This window comes from Pelophylax lessonae, assembly GCF_965119305.1.
Source record: "Pelophylax lessonae genome assembly, chromosome: 11".
Taxonomy (NCBI): domain Eukaryota; kingdom Metazoa; phylum Chordata; class Amphibia; order Anura; family Ranidae; genus Pelophylax; species Pelophylax lessonae.
This window is the reverse complement of record NC_138778.1, coordinates 3,281,562-3,301,657: the sequence shown is the minus strand read 5'-3', so window position 1 is coordinate 3,301,657 and position 20,096 is coordinate 3,281,562. Positions and strand designations below refer to the sequence as shown.

At 48.1% G+C, this 20,096-nt stretch overlaps 1 protein-coding gene across 2 annotated transcripts in view; it reads right to left on the bottom strand.

Moving 5' to 3' along the window:
• Positions 1-435: 435 nt before the first annotated feature.
• The window catches only part of NTN1 (netrin 1), a 221,502-nt gene continuing 201,841 nt past the window's right edge, over positions 436-20,096 (bottom strand). The window contains exons 7-8 of one of the 2 annotated variants that reach the window (XR_014225866.1): positions 2,356-2,881; positions 436-499 (exon numbers count right to left, since the gene is read on the bottom strand). Coding sequence is in view for 1 of the 2 variants with exons in the window: in XM_082271470.1 (XP_082127596.1) it covers positions 2,553-2,881 (329 nt within the window). In the remaining variant the exon portion in view is untranslated. Of the gene's footprint in view, positions 500-1,813; positions 2,882-20,096 lie in introns of those variants that run through there. The other variant, XM_082271470.1, reaches the window with a different exon arrangement.

Sequence of the window (20,096 nt, the reverse complement as noted above, 5' to 3'; positions counted from 1 at the left end):
GGACAGTACTTGTAGGCATTCAATCACAGACCTCTGCGAATGAATGATTCGGCCGTGCGGCTCTCTGCTTTTTAAAATTGTGACAGTGTGTGTGGGGGAAGTCACCCGGCCCGCTGTCACAAGGAGGTAGCAGAGCTGCAGGAGCGGGACCTGGTGGAACATGTAACATGTTCCCAAAGGTGAACTTGTCCTTCAACCCCCCCTAGATCAGCCATTCTCAAAAAGGGTTCCTCCGGAGGTTGCTTGGGGTTTCTTGAGCTGTAGCTGATTGACCTTCCCTTTGGTGGTGCCTAAAAAGTTTGGTGGCAGGAGGACACCATTGATCTTTTTAGTGATTTGTATGGGGGTCCATTCTTCCCATTGACCCTGCCACATGAATTGGTTTATCATGGGTTCCCCAAGACCAATAAATAATTTCAATTGTTCCTCAGGAGAAAAAAGATTGAAAAAAAAAGTGACACCTCCCCACTTTTCACTCCAACTCATCTATCAACGAGGACTTTCGAAAAAAGCCAGTTGTCCATCCCGCCATCTGGGAAAAATGTTTTAGAAAATAATACAAAAAAGTAAATAAAAACCTCTAGTTGATAATCCTATCTGCTCCAGACTCTCTACATCAAGCAGCAATTAATGGTCCTCTCTCTGTCTTCTACAGCCCTCTGGTCCTCCTCCACGGGCCCCCAGTTTTCTCCTCTCCTAGGCTAGCACCATTGTATGGGGGTCCAGTCTTCCCATTGACCCCCCCTTAATTGGTTTTTCATGGGTTCCCCAAGACCAAGAAATCATTTCAATTGTTTCTCAGGAGAAAAAAAGATTGAGAGGCTGTCCTAAATTATTATGGGGTGGGTTTCCTGGTGCCGGTTATAACCACACCTCTTAGTACTTATCCTTCTATAACTTCCCAACAGGGTCACAGACAACAAAAACCCTAAACTAAAAAAGTTTTGGCCTAGAGTTTGATTTAGTTTTACTTATGGACTTCCAATTTTTCATCTCACTTCACCGACAGCTCACTTGTCTTGGTACTCATGGCGAAGCCACTGGTTTCTAGCGAACCAATGGGGCTGACTAGCACCATCAACGTCCTCCAACATGAATGAGCAGCTTTTCTGATACGAAGATCTAAATTTAGTGAAGCTACTACATCAATCATTTCTACCAATGGTAAGCCTTTAATTGCCAACAGGACGTTTGATATACAAGAAGCTCCTTCTAACAAGGAGAGCGGTATACCATACCTCAAAAAAATAACGCGTGTTTCGGACTCCTCAGCCTAAACACAAACTACAGCAAGTCCATATATATCTTTTCTGAATTCGGTATATATATATATAAAAACTCTGTAGACATTTTTCACTTTATCGTCCCCCCCTCCCCCTCCTCTCCTGATCGGCTAATACTGTCAATCCTGCATATATAACGCTACGTACATGGTGAGCGGGAGACCGGGGGTGGTGTTAAACATTATACAAAAAAACACAACATAAAGATTTGTTTTCTTAACAAAAAAAAAAAGTTATTTCAATGATATACATACTTTTAAAAGGTTAGAATTTGCATTTTTGTACAAATTAATTATTTTTTTTCTAGGTTTGTATACCTAGCGAGTCAGCACCTAGAGAAAGGCGGGAAGGGGCTACATCTGATATCGAAGCATTGGGTGTTGTGTTAAAGGAGACCTCCAGGCAGAGCTCAAAATTCAAAAATAAATATTTGATGTGGATTACTCCCTTTGGATTTCAGATGCACCCTTTAAAAAAAAAATACTGTTAATACCACAGTTTGAAACCATTCCTAGACCTCGGGGAATGAATGAGCCATGGTGTCAGAGCTCAACCCATTTTTTATTCTCTAAAAGAATACAATGTAATTACCCAACAGCTGTTTAAATTTTGGACTTTTTTTTTTTTTTTTCTATAGATTTTGGTTCTGATCGGAGCTCTCCTTCAACGTATTTTTCTGCAATGCGGTTACCAACAAATAATTCCCACCCTTGGGGGTGTTTAGAGGTTACTAAGATCCTCGGGGTGTTTTGTCAGTCCCCATTCCACCTCAGATCAACGAAAAAAAAAAAAAAAAGGAGCCACAGGGCTTTGACCGCAGAACGTGAGAAATGTTTAAACAATTAATGACTCACAAGGCAGGAGATACCGAACAGGTGCAAATTTCACAGCTTCCATCACCATAAATCTCTCAGCAATAACTCTTCCCTCGCCCCCCCTCCCTTCCTTCGCTCCGTCCCGCGTGTCTGTGAATCAACTTCTACGTATTAGGTGCAAACGCTTCAGTCCCGTCATTTAAAAAAAAAAGTGACACCTCCCCACTTTTCACTGCAACTCATCTATCAACGAGGACTTTCGAAAAAAGCCAGTTTTCCATCCCGCCATCTGGGAAAAATGTTTTCGAAAATAAAACAAAAAAGTAAAAAAAAAAAACTCTAGTTGATAATCCTATCTGCTCCGGACTCTACAGCAAGCAGCAATTAACGGTCCTCTCTCTGTCTTCTACAGCACTCTGGTCCTCCTCCGAGGGCCCCCGGGTTTTCTCCTCTCCTAGGCTTTCTTACATTTTCCTTTCTTTTCTCGCTGTTGGAACTTCCTCAGCCGCCTGGCCCACGTGTCCCTCCACTGTATGACCAGGCTGGTCTTGTCGGCCACCACCCCGTTCTGATCGGGCGAGTCCTCGTCGTTGCCCAGGAGAAGATATTTTTTCATCGGTTTGAGTTTTGGGCACTTGCAAGCGATGTCCTTGGAACGAATCCACAGGTTCTGGTCCCCGCGGCGGATTCGGTTGCTTCCTTGTTTGTATACGGAGATCACGTTGACCGTGAATTTCCACCAGTCTCCTGCTTTGTCGGCCTTAAGGATGTGGATCTGGACCGCTGAAATAGAAGCACGTACAGTTAGATTAGAGGGCAGTGTATGTAATCATACCCAAAACATAGCTTAAACCTTTTCTAACCAGGGCTCTGTGCAACCCCAGGATTCCGCCAAAGGTTCCTAGGACCTTCTTGTCTCTCAGATGAGTAATGACTAATCTCAATGACCTTAGCTATGGCAGAGACATCTGGTAAAGAGGCATCTTTCCAACGTCCGCCAATGTAAGGAGCATTCTTCCCACTGACCACCAATGTAAGGGACATTCTTCCCACTGACCACCAATGTAAGGGACATTCCTCCCACTGACCACCAATGTAAGGAGCATTCTTCCCACTGATCACCAATGTAAGGAGCATTCTTCCCACTGACCACCAATGTAAGGAGCATTCTTCCCACTGACCCCCAATGTAAGGGACATTCTTCCCACTGACCACCAATGTAAGGGACATTCTTCCCGCTGACCACCAATGTAAGGGACATTCTTCCCGCTGACTACCAATGTAAGGGACATTCTTCCCGCTGACCACCAATGTAAGGAACATTCTTCCCACTGACTACCAATGTAAGGGACATTCTTCCCACTGACCACCAATGTAAGGAGCATTCTTCCCGCTGACCACCAATGTAAGGGACATTCTTCCCGCTGACCACCAATGTAAGGAACATTCTTCCCACTGACTACCAATGTAAGGGACATTCTTCCCACTGACCACCAATGTAAGGAGCATTCTTCCCGCTGACCACCAATGTAAGGGACATTCTTCCCACTGACCACCAATGTAAGGAGCATTCTTCCCGCTGACCACCAATGTAGGGACATTCTTCCCGCTGACCACCAATGTAAGGAGCATTCTTCCCACTGACCACCAATGTAAGGGACATTCTTCCCGCTGACCACCAATGTAAGGGACATTCTTCCCACTGACCACCAATGTAAGGAGCATTCTTCCCGCTGACCACCAATGTAGGGACATTCTTCCCGCTGACCACCAATGTAAGGAGCATTCTTCCCACTGACCACCAATGTAAGGGACATTCTTCCCGCTGACCACCAATGTAAGGGACATTCTTCCCACTGACCACCAATGTAAGGGACATTCTTCTCGCTGACCACCAATGTAAGGGACATTCTTCCCGCTGACCACCAATGTAAGGGACATTCTTCCCGCTGACCACCAATGTAAGGGACATTCTTCCCGCTGACCACCAATGTAAGAGCCATTCTTCCCGCTGACCACCAATGTAAGGGACATTCTTCCCGCTGACCACCAATGTAAGGGACATTCTTCCCACTGACCACCAATGTAAGGAACATTCTTCCCACTGACCGCCAATGTAAGGAACATTCTTCCCACTGACCGCCAATGTAAGGAGCATTCTTCCCACTGACCGCCAATGTAAGGAGCATTCTTCCCACTGATCACCAATGTAAGGAACATTCTTCCCTCTGATGTACGGAGGTCCTTCTCCCACTGACTGCCAATCTAATTGACCTTCCACCTATCATAAGGGGACACTTTTGCGTTGACTATTACTATAAGCCACAAAGACCTTGTGCGCCGAACAGTCTGTTGTTTACCTGGCACTCGGGTTCGGCACATTGCGGATCGGGTGAACAGATTATTGGGTGGGGCTGGGGAAGACCCAGCTGTCATGGTACACGTGGGTACCAATGACATAGTCAGAGGAAGATGGAGAGTCCTAAATGATTTCAGGGACTTAGGCGCTAAGTTGAGGACTAGGACCTCCAAGGTAGTATTTTCAGAAATACTACCTGTACCTCGAGCCACACCAGAGAGGCAGCGGGAGATTAGGGAAGTTAACAAGTGGCTGAGGAGCTGGTGTAGTAAGGAGGGTTTCGGGTTCCTGGAGAATTGGGCCGACTTCTCAGTCGGCCTCCGGCTCTTTGGTAGGGACGGATTGCACCTAAATGGGGAGGGTGCAACCGTACTGGGTGAGAAGATGGCCGAAAAGTTAGAGGGGCTTTTAAACTAGGTGATTGGGGGGGGAGGGTACAGATGTAGAATTAGCCAGTGGAAAGCAAGTTTCAGAGGTCAGAAATGGGGACATTAGCGGTAGGGTGTTCGGAGCTCCTATACCCAGGGTGGGTATGGGGAGAAATCAAGAAAGCAGCCTAAAAATATCAAATGGGAATATATGTAACCGGTCAAAATTAAGAGGTTTGTATACCAATGCCAGAAGCCTGGCCAACAAGATGGGAGAGCTGGAGCTGCGGATGTTTGAGGACGACTTAGATTTTGTGGGGATAGCTGAGACTTGGTTCGACAGCTCTCATGATTGGATGGCGACCATTCAGGGGTATTCCCTTTATCGCAGAGATAGAGAAGGTAAAAAAGGGGGAGGGGTATGTCTGTATATTAAGAACAGTATACAGGTAAATATGAGGGATGATATTAATAATGGAGCTATGGACGAGGTAGAATCCCTATGGGTAGAACTTCAAAGGGAAGGCACGGTGGGGAAGGTAATATTGGGCGTATGCTATAGCCCCCCCCCAACCAGAGGGAGGAGGGGGAGGCGGACCTCATGTTACAGATAGGATTGGCAGCAAGGATGGGAAATGTCATTATAATGGGGGACTTTAATTATCCTGATATAGACTGGGCAGAGGGAACCGCACACTCAGCCAAGGCTAGGCAGTTCCTAAATGTTTTACAGGACAATTTCATGGGTCAGATGGTGAATGCACCGACAAGAAACAATGCGGTACTTGACCTACTGATTACCAACAATACAGACCTGCTCACGGATATAGAAATACGGGGCAACTTAGAAAAACAGTGACCATAGGTCAATTAGTTTCATTATTAATTATAGTAATAGTAAACACAAGGGCAATATAAGGACACTGAATTTTAAAAGAGCCAATTTCCCAAAACTGCGCTCTCTGCTAGAAAATATCAATTGGGATAGAACCCTGGGAACAAAGAACACAGAGGAAAAATGGGAGTGCTTCAAGAGCATACTAAACAAAGGGATTGGCCAGTGCATTCCAAAGAGCTAAACTCCAACATAAAAAATGCTCCTTTTAGGGAATGAACACAGTCAGTGATCGATCGCTCCTGTGTCCATTTATAACTGAAGCATAGTAAACTGTGTTGATTATGCTTCTGTTGATGAATGAGCCCCTGCCTGCTATTCATTCATTTTCAGTGCATCTGAGGCTGCAGAGAAATAAAATCTGTGTCCTAGATTCCTTTCTCTCTCTCAAAGGTGAGTTTCCAGGGGTCAGACACTTGATACTTCACCCAAGCCCCCCAACAGCGTTGTTAAAAAAATAAATAAATAATTAAAACATTTAAAACAATAGTAAAATGTAAAAAAAAAAAATAATTAAAAAAATGAAGGGCTCCTTTGCACAGGTTCTCTGGCCCATACAGTAGGGCTTTGTGACAGATGGAGCAGTGACCACACACAGAGACTAAAATGCAGATTTACTGACATACTCCTTGCAGTTAAAGGCATAGAGAGAGACGTGATGTTTTTTATTTTTTTTTTACAAACTTGCAGTTTTCTGTAAAGTCTATTGGCATTATGGGGTTATTTGGGTACTTGTTTCTCCTGGACAATACGAGGGACATTTGGTGGCTTTGCACACAGTTGTCACACTGGGTGGTCAGGATTTGTGTATTTCCAGTTTGTCACTGTCAGTGTCCCAGCACCATAAAACAATTACAGACAATTAGCAGCCAGCAGTCCTAATTGGCGCTCTCATTGAGGGCCACATGCCGGCCTGTTACCCGGAGCGCGCTCCACGGCTGCTAATCGGGACATTTTACGCCACGTTAGCACACGCGTTGGCTTCTGCAGACAATACTGATGGCATTTGTGAGAATCCCTCATCTGAAATGGTCACAGAATGCCATTCAAAGACAAAAACCTCTGCAGGTCCTCCTAGCAGGTGTGAATTTTTGGGTTTCCTCTGTAGAACAGCTGAAGACCCCCGGTGTGTTCTGAAATGCACCATCCTCCAGACCCCCCAAGGGAGACCTCCCAGCAAAAAACTGACTTTGCCCCACTGTAATCCTTCCAACTCCACTACAGGAAAAAGCTGAATTTTATTCTTTCATTTATTTATCTTTTTTTTTTTTTTCCTTTTTTTCCTCACCTCCATTCTCGCCTAGGTGGGAATGACGTGTCGGTAGCCTTCTAAGGATACCAACGTCATATAGCTGAGGAGGCATGGGGGGGGGGCGCTACTTTTTTTTACATTTGTCTTCATTTACCTTTATTGCTATCACAGTGGGGTGAACAAGCTCCCTTGTGACAGCTGTGGGCAGTGACAGGTACTCTTAACCCCTTGGCGCCAGGGCACATGCAAATATTCGGCGCCAGAGAGGCCACATATTTGCGTGCATTGCGATCAATATCCCTATGCTGGGAGTGTGCTTTTTTTCATGTTTGACCCCACCTCCATTCTTGCCTAGGTGGGAATGACGTGTCGGTAGCCTCCTAGGGATACCAACATCACATAACTCAGGATGCATGGGGGGGCACTACCTTACCCTGGGGCATTGAGGGGGGGGGGCACTACCTGAGGTCCATGGAAGCGATCTGGCAGCTGTGACAGCCGACAGTTGGCTTTAAGCAGCCAGGGGTGTGTGTAAAACTCCCTGCTGCCACTGCCGATGTGTGATGAGCGTGTCCATGCTGCAGTGTTATATACCACTTTGACTTTAACCGCAAACCACCCCGGTACAGTGCAGTCATCCAGCATTTGGACTTACAGCTTTTTGTCACGTTTGGCCCCACCTCCACTCTTGCCTAGGTGGGAATGACGTGTCAGTAGCCTCCTAGGGACATAGCTCAGGAGGTATGGGGGGGGCACTACCCTACCCTGGGGCATGGGGGGGGGGGGGGGGATACTAACTGGGATGCATGAAAGCGATCTGGCAGATTTTTATTTTTTTCATTTACCTTAATTGCGATCACAGTGGGGTGAACAAGCTCCCTTGTGACAGCTTTAGCCAGTGACGGGTACTCTTAACCCATTGGCGCCGGCGCTGAGAAGCCGCATATTTGCATGCATTGAGATCAGCATCGCTCTGCCAAGAGCACGCTTGTTTTCATGTTTGGCCCCGCCTCCATTCTTGCCTAGGTGGGAATGACCTATCGGTAGCCTCCTAGGGATACCAAGCTCGCATAGCTGAGGAGGCATGGGGGTGCACTACCCTACCCTGGGGCACTGGGGGGGGGGGGGTTGCACTACCTGGGGTCAATGGAAGCGATCTGGCAGCTGTGACAGTTGACTTGCAGCAGCCAGGAGTGTGTGTAAAACCCCCTGCTGCTGCTGCCAATGTATGCCATGCCTCCAACATGACATAGCTCAGGAGGCATGGAGGGGCACTACCCTACCCTGGGGCATTGGGGGTGCACTACCTGGGATCCATGAAAGCGATCTGGCAGCTTTTTATTTTTTTCATTTAACTTTATTGCTATCAAAGTGGGGTGCGCAAGCTGCCTTGTGACAGCTTTGGGCAGTGACAGGTACTCTTAACCCCATGGAGGCTGCATATTTGCATACATTGTGATCAATAGCGCTGTGCCGAGAGCATGCTTTATTCATGTTTGGCCTCGCCTCCATTCTTGTCTAGGTGGGAATGACATGTCGGTAGCCTCCTAGGGATACCAACCTCACATAGCTCAGGAGACGGGGGGGGGGGGGGGGGGGGCACTACCCTACCCTAGCACCGTCCATGAAAGCGATCTGGCAGCCGTGACAGCCAACAGTTGGCTTGTAGCAGCCAGGAGTGTGATGTAAAACCCCCTGCTGCAGATGTAAAAGTGTGTCCATGCTGCAGTGTTCTGTACAACTCTGACTTTCACCCTCCCCCACGTACAGTGCAGTCATCCAGTGCTCAGACTTAGTTTTTGTTTTCTAGGGTGAAGAACCGCTTTGAAAAGATATTACCCTTTTTTTTGTTGCATCGTGTAAATGGATACCAAACCTGTCAAGATTTAAAATGATGCACGCCTGTGAAATAGCAACAAACTATGATACCTAAAATTGCTCATAGGTGATGCTTTTAAAGGCTTTACAGGTTATCAGTTTACAAAGCGCTGGTGCTGGAAATATGGCTGTTACTCCGACCTTCGCCGTGGAAATGCACATGTGTAGTGCAATCACCATCTATATGTGCGTGCTGGCCCTACATGCGTGTTTGTATTTGCATGTGAGACAGGGGGGTGCTTTTTAATTTTTTTTTTTTTTTCTACACTTTTTCTATGTACACAAAAGGCCTATTTCTCCCAAATATTGTTCACAAATCTGTGTTAGTGATCACTTCTCCTTTGCCGAGATAATCCATCCATCTCACAGGTGTAGCATATCAAGATGCTGATTGGACAGCATGATTATTGCACAGGTGTGCCTTAGGCTGCCCACAATAAAAGGCCACTCTGAAATGTGCAGTTTTATCACACAGCACAATGCACAGATGTTGCAGGTTTTGAGGGAGCGTGCGATTGGCATGCTGACTGCAGGAATGTCCACCAGAGCTGTTGCCTGTGAATTGAATGTTCATTTCTCCACCATAAGCCATCTCCAAAGGCGTTTCTGAGAATTTGGCAGTACATCCAACCGGCCTCACAACCACAGACCACGGGTGACCACACCAGCCCAGGACCTCCACATCAACATCTTCACCTCCAAGATGGTCTGAGACCAGCCCAGGACCTCCACATCCAGCATCTTCACCTCCAAGATGGTCTGAGACCAGCCACCCAGACAGGTGCTGTAACAATCGGTTTGCATAACCAAAGAATTTCTGCATAAACTGTAAGAAACCGTCTCAGGGAAGCTCATCTGCATGCCCATCGTCCTCATCGGGGTCTCCATCTGACTGCAGTTCATCATCGTAACTGACTTGAGAGGGCAAATGCTCACATTCAATGGCATCTGGCACTTTGGAGAGGTGTTCTGTTCACGGATGAATCCCGGTTTTCACTGTACAGAGCAGATGGCATACAGTGTGTATGGCGTCCTGTGGGTGAGCGGTTTGCTGATGTCACCGTTGTGGATGGAGTGGCCCATGGTGGCGTTGGGGTTATGGTATGGGCAGGTGTACGTTGTGGATGCAGTGGCCCATGGTGGCATTGGGGTTATGGTATGGGCAGGTGTACGTTGTGGATGGAGTGGCCCATGGTGGTGTTGGGGTCATGATATGGGCAGGCGTACGTTGTGGATGGAGTGGCCCATGGTGGCGGTGGGGTTATGGTATGGGCAGGTGTACATTGTGGATGGAGTGGCCCATGGTGGCATTGGGGTTATGGTATGGGCAGGCGTACGTTGTGGATGGAGTGGCCCATGGTGGCGGTGAGGTTATGAGGTTATGGTATGGGCAGGCGTACGTTGCGGATGGAGTGGCCCATGGTGGTGTTGGGGTCATGGTATGGGCAGGCGTACGTTGTGGATGGGGTGGCCCATGGTGGCGGTGGGGTTATAGTATGGGCAGGTGTACATTGTGGATGGAGTGGCCCATTGTGGCGGTGGGGTTATGGTATGGGCAGGCGTACGTTGTGGATGGGGTGGCCCATGGTGGCGGTAGGGTTATGTTATGGGCAGGCGTACGTTGTGGATGGAGTTGGCCATGGTGGCGGTGGGGTTATGGTATGGGCAGGCGTACGTTGTGGATGGGGTGGCCCATGGTGGCGGTGGGGTTATGGTATGGGCAGGCGTACGTTGTGGATGGAGTGGCCCATGGTGGCGGTGGGGTTATGGTATGGGCAGGTGTACGTTGTGGATGGAGTGGTCCATGGTGGTGGTGGGGTTATGGTATGGGCAGGCGTACGTTGTGGATGGAGTGGCCCATGGTAGCGGTGGGGTTATGGTATGGGCAGGCGTATGTTATGGACAAGGAACACAGGTACATTTTATTGATGGCATTTTGAATGCACAGAGATACGGTGAGGAGATCCTGAGGCCCATTGTTGTGCCATTCATCCACGACCATCACCTCATGTTGCAGCATGATATTGCGCGGCCCCATGGTGCAAGGATCTGTACACAATTCCTGGAAGCAGTTCTTGAATGGCCAGCATACTCACCGGACATGTCACCCATTGAGCATGTTTGGGATGCTCTGGATCGGCGTATAGGACAGCGTGTTCAAGGTCCTGCCAATATCCAGCAACTTCACACAACCATTGAAGAGGAGTGGACCAACATTTCACAGGAACCAATCACCAACCTGATCAACTCTATGCCAAGGAGATGTGCTGCACTGCGTGAGCCAAATGGTGGTCACACCAGATACTGACTGATTTTCTGACCCCCCCGGACCCCCCAATACAGTAAAACTGCACATTTTAGAGTGGCCTTTTATTGTGGGCAGCCTAAGGCACACCTGTGCAATAATCATGCTGTCCAATCAGCATCTTGATATGCCACACCTGTGAGGTGGATGGATTATCTTGGCAAAGGAGAAGTGATCACTAACACAGATTTACACAGATTTGTGAACAATATTGGAGAGAAATCGGCCTTTTGTGTTCATAGAAAAAGTCTGAGATCTTTGAGTTCAGCTCATGAAAAATGGGGGCAAAAACAAAAGTGTTGCTTTATAATTTGGTGAAGGGGATGTACACTGAACGGCAAGCGGTTAATGAAAACTGCAGATTTGGTGAGCTAACCAGAGAAGTCTATGGGGCCAAGTTGCACTGGTAGTCGCACAAAAGTAGTGCAGGAACTTTTTTTTTTTGTCGCAGCAATGACTTGTCATGTGACTTTGTGTCGTATCCGAAGTCGCACCAGTGTGAAGCGAGCCTTAAAAGTCTAGAACAGGGGTCTCAATCTGGCGGCCCTCCAGCTGTTGTGGAACGACAAGTCCTATCATGCCTCTTCCTAGGGGAGTCATGCTTGTATCAGTCAGCCTTACAATGCTTCATGGGAATTGTAGTTCTGCAACAGCTGGAGAGCCACCAGTTTGAGACCCTTGGTCTAGAACAGGAGTCTTCAAACTATGGCCCTCCAGTTGTTCAGGAACTACAATTCCCATCATGCCTAGCCATGTCTGTGAATATCAGAGTTTTACAATGCCTCATGGGATGTGTAGTTCCGCAACAGCTGGAGGGCCACCAGTTTGAGACCCCAGGTCTAGAAGATGACTTTTGAAATGTGAACATGTGTGAGATTTTAGTGATTGGGTGTGCATGGACTTTTATGTCCCCTGCAGTAAGGATATACTATGGGAATCCTGCAAAAAGATTGTATGGTTGGTGGACACCTATGGGGTCTAATCTACAAATCTTACCCAGGAAAAGGGCAGCTGTAAACCCCAGACCCCCCGTCCCACAGCTGCATCGGGTTCTAGTTAAAGGAAGGCATGTGAGCGTGTCGCCTGCAGCCAACGCTCTGCCATACGACAACCTTCCCACTTCCCGGTGTAGGGGGGGGAGGGGGAAGACACCTTTGGAAAAATCAACATTCTCAATCCTAAAGTCTTCCAGAATGTCTTATTTCACCTTCCAGCTGTGAAAACATGAGCGCAGGCTCTGGATGTGTCACCGGTGGGGATGGGAGGAGGTGGGGGTTACGTATACCTGCCCTGCCACACAGCCTGTGCCCAGCAACTCTGCAAGCTGCCAGAGAAACCCCTGCACTGCACATGATCACCAAGAGGACCGGTCATGGCTGCTGTAAATCAGCACAGCCTCTGGCAGCTGCCGATTCCCTGAGACATTGTTGGTTCCTGAGGTCAGCGCCCCCCCCCCGAGGCTACACACAGAGCTTTGCTGGCACAGATTCAGGGAGACCAAGAAGATGGCAGCTTCCCGAGATGGTAAAAGATATCCCTCAACTTCTGAAGGCACTTTGGAGGCTCGTGTCCAAGAACCAAAATGTAATACACTCACCGGCCACTTTATTAGGTACACCTGTTCAATGGCTCCGTAACACAAATTGCTAATCAGCCAATCACATGGCAGCAACTGTGTTGAAGACGACTTGCTAAAAGTTCGAACCGAGCATCAGAAAGGGGATTGAAGTGACTGTGAAGGTGGCATGGTTGTTGGTGGCAGAGGGGCCGGTCTGAGTAGTTCTGGGATTTTCACACACAACCATCTCTCGGGATTACAGAGAATGGTGGGAAAGAGAGAAAATTTCCAGTGAGCGGCGGTTGTGTGGAGGAAAATGCCTTGTTGAGGTCAGAAGAGAATGGGCAGACTGCTTCCAGATGATAGAAAGGCAACAGCAACTCAAATAACCACTCGTTACATCCAACAGGAGCGGCCCGTCCATAAGGGGCGCTACCCACCTAGTTTGCATGCGGGGCGCTGGACTCATAGGCTTCTATGAGTTTTTTTTTTTTCAAGCCACATGATTAGAGCTTGAGGCTCTAACTGGCTTGAAAAAGGTTGAACCCTGCGCCCCGAACCCACCCACTTGTGACACTAGCAAATCACATTCACTATTGTCTTCCCGCTTCTTCTCCTGGCCAGTCAGGACAGGAGACGGTTGGCCGGGAGGTGAAGCCAAGGAAGCCACGGAGGGGGGCCGTAGTGAGGTGAGTGCAGACCTGGGGGGGGGGGGGTGTTTGCCGCCCCCCCCAAAAAAAAAAGTTTAGCACCAGCCGCCACTGGTACTATATTTGCGTGCATTGCGATTAATAGCACTGTACAGAGAGTCCGCACCCTATGCACTCCCCAGCGCAGTGACCGGCGTCTAACCAAAAGCATGCATGGTATTCTGCATACCAAGGTATGCAGAATACTATCTCTGAATGCACAACACATCCAACCTTGAAGCAGATGGGTTACAGCAGCAGAAGACCACACCGGGTACCACTCCTGTCAGCTAAGAACAGGAAACTTAGGCTACAATTGGCACAGGATCACCAAAACTGGACAATAGAAGATTGGAAAAACATTGGCTGGTCTGATGAGTCTGGATTTCAGCTGCAACATTCAAATGGGAGGGTCAGAATTTGGTGCACAGATCCATCCTCAGTTGTATCACCGGTTCAGGCTGGTGGTGGTGGTGTAATGGTGTGGGGGAGGAGGGGGTCTATGCTGTCTCTGGGCCGTCACCTCCACAAAGTCTATGCTGTCTCTGTGCCGTCACCTCCACAAAGTCTATGCTGTCTCTGTGCCGTTGCCTCCATGGATTCTACGGTTTCACCTCCACGGAATCTATGCTATCTCTGTGCCGTTGCCTCCACGGTGTCTATGCTGTCTGTGCTGTTGCCTCAACGGATTCTGTGCTGCCGCCTCCACTGATTCTGTGCTGTCTCTGTGCTGCCGCCTCCACGGATTCTGTGCTGCCGCCTCCACGGATTCTGTGCTGCCGCCTCCACGGATTCTGTGCTGCCGCCTCCACGGATTCTGTGCTGCCGCCTCCACGGATTCTGTGCTGTCTCTGTGCTGCCGCCTCCACGGATTCTGTACTGTCTCTGTGCTGCCGCCTCCACGGATTCTGTGCTGTCTCTGTGCCGCCGCCTCCACGGATTCTGTGCTGTCTCTGTGCCGCCGCCTCCACGGATTCTGTGCTGTCTCTGTGCTGCCGCCTCCACGGATTCTGTGCTGCCGCCTCCATGGATTCTGTGCTGTCTCTGTGCTGCCGCCTCCACGGATTCTGTGCTGTCTCTGTGCCGCCGCCTCCACGGATTCTGTGCTGTCTCTGTGCTGCCGCCTCCACGGATTCTGTGCTGTCTCTGTGCTGCCGCCTCCACGGATTCTGTGCTGTCTCTGTGCTGCCGCCTCCACGGATTCTGTGCTGTCTCTGTGCTGCCGCCTCCACGGATTCTGTGCTGCCGCCTCCACGGATTCTGTGCTGTCTCTGTGCTGCCGCCTCCACGGATTCTGTGCTGCCGCCTCCATGGATTCTGTGCTGTCTCTGTGCTGCCGCCTCCACGGATTCTGTGCTGTCTCTGTGCCGCCGCCTCCACGGATTCTGTGCTGTCTCTGTGCTGCCGCCTCCACGGATTCTGTGCTGTCTCTGTGCTGCCGCCTCCACGGATTCTGTGCTGTCTCTGTGCCGCCGCCTCCACTGATTCTGTGCTGTCTCTGTGCTGCCGCCTCCACGGATTCTGTGCTGTCTCTTTGTGCTGCCGCCTCCACGGATTCTGTGCTGTCTCTGTGCTGCCGCCTCCACGGATTCTGTGCTGTCTCTGTGCCGCCGCCTCCACGGATTCTGTGCGGTCTCTGTGCTGCTGCCTCCACGGATTCTGTGCTGTCTCTGTGCCGCTGCCTCCACGGATTCTGTGCTGTCTCTGTGCTGCAGCCTCCAAGGATTTGTGATTGCTTCTGTGGCCACTGTGTTGTCCCTCCCCAATGGTCCCTATGCTCTCCCCCTCACAACCACTGTATTGTCCCTTCCATGGTCCCTATGCTGTCCCTTCCATGGTCCCTATGCTGTCCGTGTCTCGCATCTCTTCTGCCACTTTGAGACACTGCTTGTATCTGTTGCGGCACCCCCACCCCCCCTTCCCCCGGCTCGCTGGGAAAGTTGGCAGCTCCCGTTTCCCCTCCATACAAAGCCGTGCCCTTCCAAGCCACAGAGATCAGACACCGGCGGATTAAGCAGGAACGCAGCCCTCACGCTGAGGTGAAATAGCTGCAGTTTGTAAGTGAGCGGACGTATTAAAAGGAGCAGCAGGCGTCCCTCAGATGCCCATTTGATGATTGTCAAGCACCCCCGCCGGGCGGCAGAATGCGATATGTCAGGGGTTTATTTCCCCCCTTATTCCTCTCCCCCTTTCTGCCGTCGCGCAGGACGCAGGCGGTTTTTCTTGTCAGGACGTGGTGGCGGCGGGCCAAGGCCTGGTACAGAGAAGCTGGGTCTTCTCATCTGCGCCCGAGGAGGGAGGCAAAGGGCAGGGGACGCAGCGGGAGAAACCAAACACTCGTCTCCGGTGCCCACTGCGCCTTCCAAAGACTGTGAAGGGGGGCAGCGACGGATTACAATTCAACGCGCAGAGGGCAAGCGAGCCGATTCACGCTCATCCGGCCGCACGCAAAAAAAAAAAACGTAAAACCATCGGACGAGTCTCATAGCTCGACTTATCACATCCAAAATCATTTAAGAAGAAGAAAAAAAAAAAAAAAAGATGTCGCCACAGCAAAGCCAAAGCGCGTTCGGGGAATTCTAGAGACATGCTAAGTAGGGCACTCATTGAATGTGGCCAAGGTTTTGTTTTCACCCATAATACCCCTTTCTTCTACATTGGCCATCAGAATAACCCCCTTTAACACCAATTAGCATGCAAATTCTGCCGCGGACTTGTTTTTTGAAAACTAGTTTAAAACCTCAATGTGCCGTTCTATAAACCAATACTAATTATTCATCGGGAAAGGTTTTACTTTTCTTTTTTGTTTTGAGTATAGCGACCCGCTGAACCAAGAAAAGAAAAAGTGACATTATGTGAAAGAGCCGCGGCTGAAAATCACAACTCTGTGCGGTTCCCACTCCCCTGCAGACAGTCTGCCATTTCCATCCCTTCCTTGTGTTAAAGAGGACCTGTCATCAGATATGGCTTTCATGTTCTCTATAGGACTTTCAGGTTTTTATTACCACTTACAGAGATCACAGGACTCCCCCCTGGCAATGCCTTTGTCACCTCTTCAGGAGGATGGTACCATCTTTGTTCAGGCATCATCCAGGGTCGCCATCTACTTCCTGGACTGAGATGTCAACACAATCAGTAAATAGTGAAGCCTGTGCAGTTCTTCGCTTTGCTACAGCTTCATGGGGCCCTTTCACACGGGAGGCTTCCATTCTGATCAGCAGGGGATCTGTGAGCAACTATGTGGCAAATGAGGTTTAATGTTGATAAATGTAAAGTTATGCACTTGGGGGGGGGGGGGGGGGGAATATGCATGCATCGTACATACTAGGGGGAGTAGAACTGGGGGAATCCATAGTGAAGAATGATCTGGGGGAATCGATAGCGGAGAAGGATCTGGGGGAACCCATAGCGGAGAAGGATCTGGGGGAATCGATAGCGGAGAAGGATCTGGGGGAACCCATAGCGGAGAAGGATCTGGGGGAACCCATAGCGGAGAAGGATCTGGGGGAACCCATAGCGGAGAAGGATCTGGGGGAATCCATAGCGGAGAAGGATCTGGGGGGAATCCATAGCGGAGAAGGATCTGGGGAATCCATAGCGGAGAAGGATCTGGGGGGAATCCATAGCGGAGAAGGATCTGGGGGGAATCCATAGCGGAGAGGGATCTGGGGGAATCCATAGTGGAGAAGGATCTGGGGGAATCCATAGCAGAGAAGGATCTGGGTGTTCTGGTAGATCATAAGCTTATTAATAGCATGCAATGCCAAGCTGCTGTTTCCAAAGCAAGCAAAGTCCTTTCCTGTATTAGGAGAGGCATGGACTCCAGAGAGAGAGATATCACTTTGCCCCTGTACAAATCATTAGTAAAACCTCATCTGGAATATGCAGTTCAGTTTAGGGTTCCAGTTCTTAAAAAGGATATCGGGGAACTGGAGAAAGTGCAGAGAAGGGCAACCAAACTAATGAGAGGCATGGAGGAGCTCAGCTATGAGGAGAGATTAGAGGAACTGAATTTATTCTCTCTTGAGAAGAGATTAAGGGGGGATATGATCACCATGTATAAATACATAAGGGGGGGATATGATCTCCATGTATAAATACATAAGGGGGGATATGATCACCATGTATAAATACATAAGGGGGGGGGATATGATCTCCATGTATAAATACATAAGGGGGGATATGATCTCCATGTATAAATACATAAGGGGGGGATATGATCTCCATGTATAAATACATAAGGGGAGATATGATCTCCATGTATAAATACATAAGGGGGGGATATGATCTCCATGTATAAATACATAAGGGGGGGATATGATCTCCATGTATAAATACATAAGGGGAGATATGATCTCCATGCATAAATACATAAGGGGGGATATGATCTCCATGTATAAATACATAAGGGGGGATATGATCACCATGTATAAATACATAAGGGGGGATATGATCTCCATGTATAAATACATAAGGGGGATATGATCTCCATGTATAAATACATAAGGGGGGATATGATCTCCATGTATAAATACATAAGGGGGGGGATATGATCTCCATGTATAAATACATAAGGGGGGGATATGATCTCCATGTATAAATACATAAGGGGAGATATGATCTCCATGCATAAATACATAAGGGGGGATATGATCTCCATGTATAAATACATAAGGGGGGATAGTATCTCCATGTATAAATACATAAGGGGGGATATGATCTCCATGTATAAATACATAAGGGGGATATGATCTCCATGTATAAATACATAAGGGGGGATATGATCTCCATGTATAAATACATAAGGGGGGATATGATCTCCATGTATAAATACATAAGGGGGGATATGATCTCCATGTATAAATACATAAGGGGGGATATGATCTCCATGTATAAATACATAAGGGGTCCATATAGTGAACTTAGTGTTGAGTTATTCACTTTAGGGTCATCACAAAGGACGAGGGGGCGCTCTTTACGCGTAGAGGAAAACAGATTTCATCTCCAAATATGGAAAGGTTTCTTCACAGTAAGAGCTGTGAAAATGTGGAATAGACTCCCTCCAGAGGTGGTCCTTGCCAGCTCAGTAGATAGCTTTAAAAAAAAAAAAAAAGTCCTGGATTCTTTCATGGGTGTACATAATATAACTGGGTACGAATATTTATAGGTAAAGTTGATCCAGGGAATATCAGATTGCCTCTCGGGCGATCAGGAAGGAATTTTTTTCCCCTGCTGTAGTAAACTGGATCATGCTTTGATGGGGTTTTTCGCCTTCCTCTGGATCAACTGCAGGCATAAGATTGTGTATAGGGGATTGTATGGTTGGGTTTTTCTCTACTGTTTTTTTGTTTTTTATTGGTTGAGTTGGATGGACTTGTGTCTTTTTTTTTTTCAACCTCACTATGTAACTATGTGTGCTGACCCCCTGCTGATTGGAGCACAGCGGGTGGATGACAAGTCTTGTCCGCTCAGTTTGAGCAAATCTGACATGGACAGACCCTGCTCTGCTCTATGGGCATCCAGGAGTAAACGGACTGCACTGTCCATTTACACCCAACAGCCTCTGATCCGGTTGCAGGACGCAGTCCTCCTCCATTTGTTTTAGCGGGCCTCATCAGATCTAGAGGTAGGCGGTTGTAAAGAGGCACAAGTATGTTTACACCAGAGATTCTCAAACTGTGTGCCGTGGCACACCAGAGATTTGCAGGTGTGCTGTAAGATATTTTGAGGAGTCGTCAGCAAATACGGCAGTCTGCAAGTGTTGGAGCGCAGCGTGGCGTGAAAACAGAGCATCGACTTTGGAGCCTCGCTTCAATCTGATTTTTTCTCAAAAGCAGGCACATTCTATGCATTAAATTTAAAATTAAAAATATATGTAAAAATAAGTTCTTCACCACAAAAATGGTTAAATCTAAATTTTTAGATCTTCTTGGTGCGCCGCAAGACAAAAAAGTGTGGGGAACACTGGTTTACACCCACCAGTCTATAGGAATGCATTGGCCTTCTGATCAGATCCGCTTGGCAGGCCTGATTGGATTGCCTCTATGAAAGGGCCCTAACCTGGTGAGTTATAAAGTTACAATATCGCAGTCTGACCACAGGAGGCAAAGAGACTGAGGAAATGCTTCCTCCTGCCTGCAGCAGACAGATGACATCATCTCAGTCTTAGCTAAGCTTTTCTAAAAAATTATACTGCTGCTGTACATTGTGACATGTCAGGAATTTGTTCATGCAAAGTTGCTGAAAAGCCAACTTTAAGGTGACATAGTTGCCAACATTTGAAAAAAATTTCTAGGGACACTTTGCAGCACAGCTATCAATTACTTACCACACCCACTTCCCTGAAGCTCCGCCCACTCTACATAATTAATCCCCGCCCACTTATCAGATTATAGGGTCTACTCAATAAAGAGAGAATTACAGGAAATTGAAAAGGGAATTTCAAACTTAAAGCCAAAGTAGCAGAGTTGGAATAATTCTCCCATTCAGCTGCACTACTTCTGCCTTAAGTTTAAAATTCTCGTCCCAATTCCCTGCAATTCTAAAGTGCCAAATGTGCTCAGGTGTGACCATAGAAAAATGTAATATGGAAATATAAATAAACTGCAAGGTGTAAATAAGTACGATAAAACCTAATTATGCTATCTGCTATAATTAGGTTTTAATGGCGCCAGGCGCATGCGCCCGCCCAGCC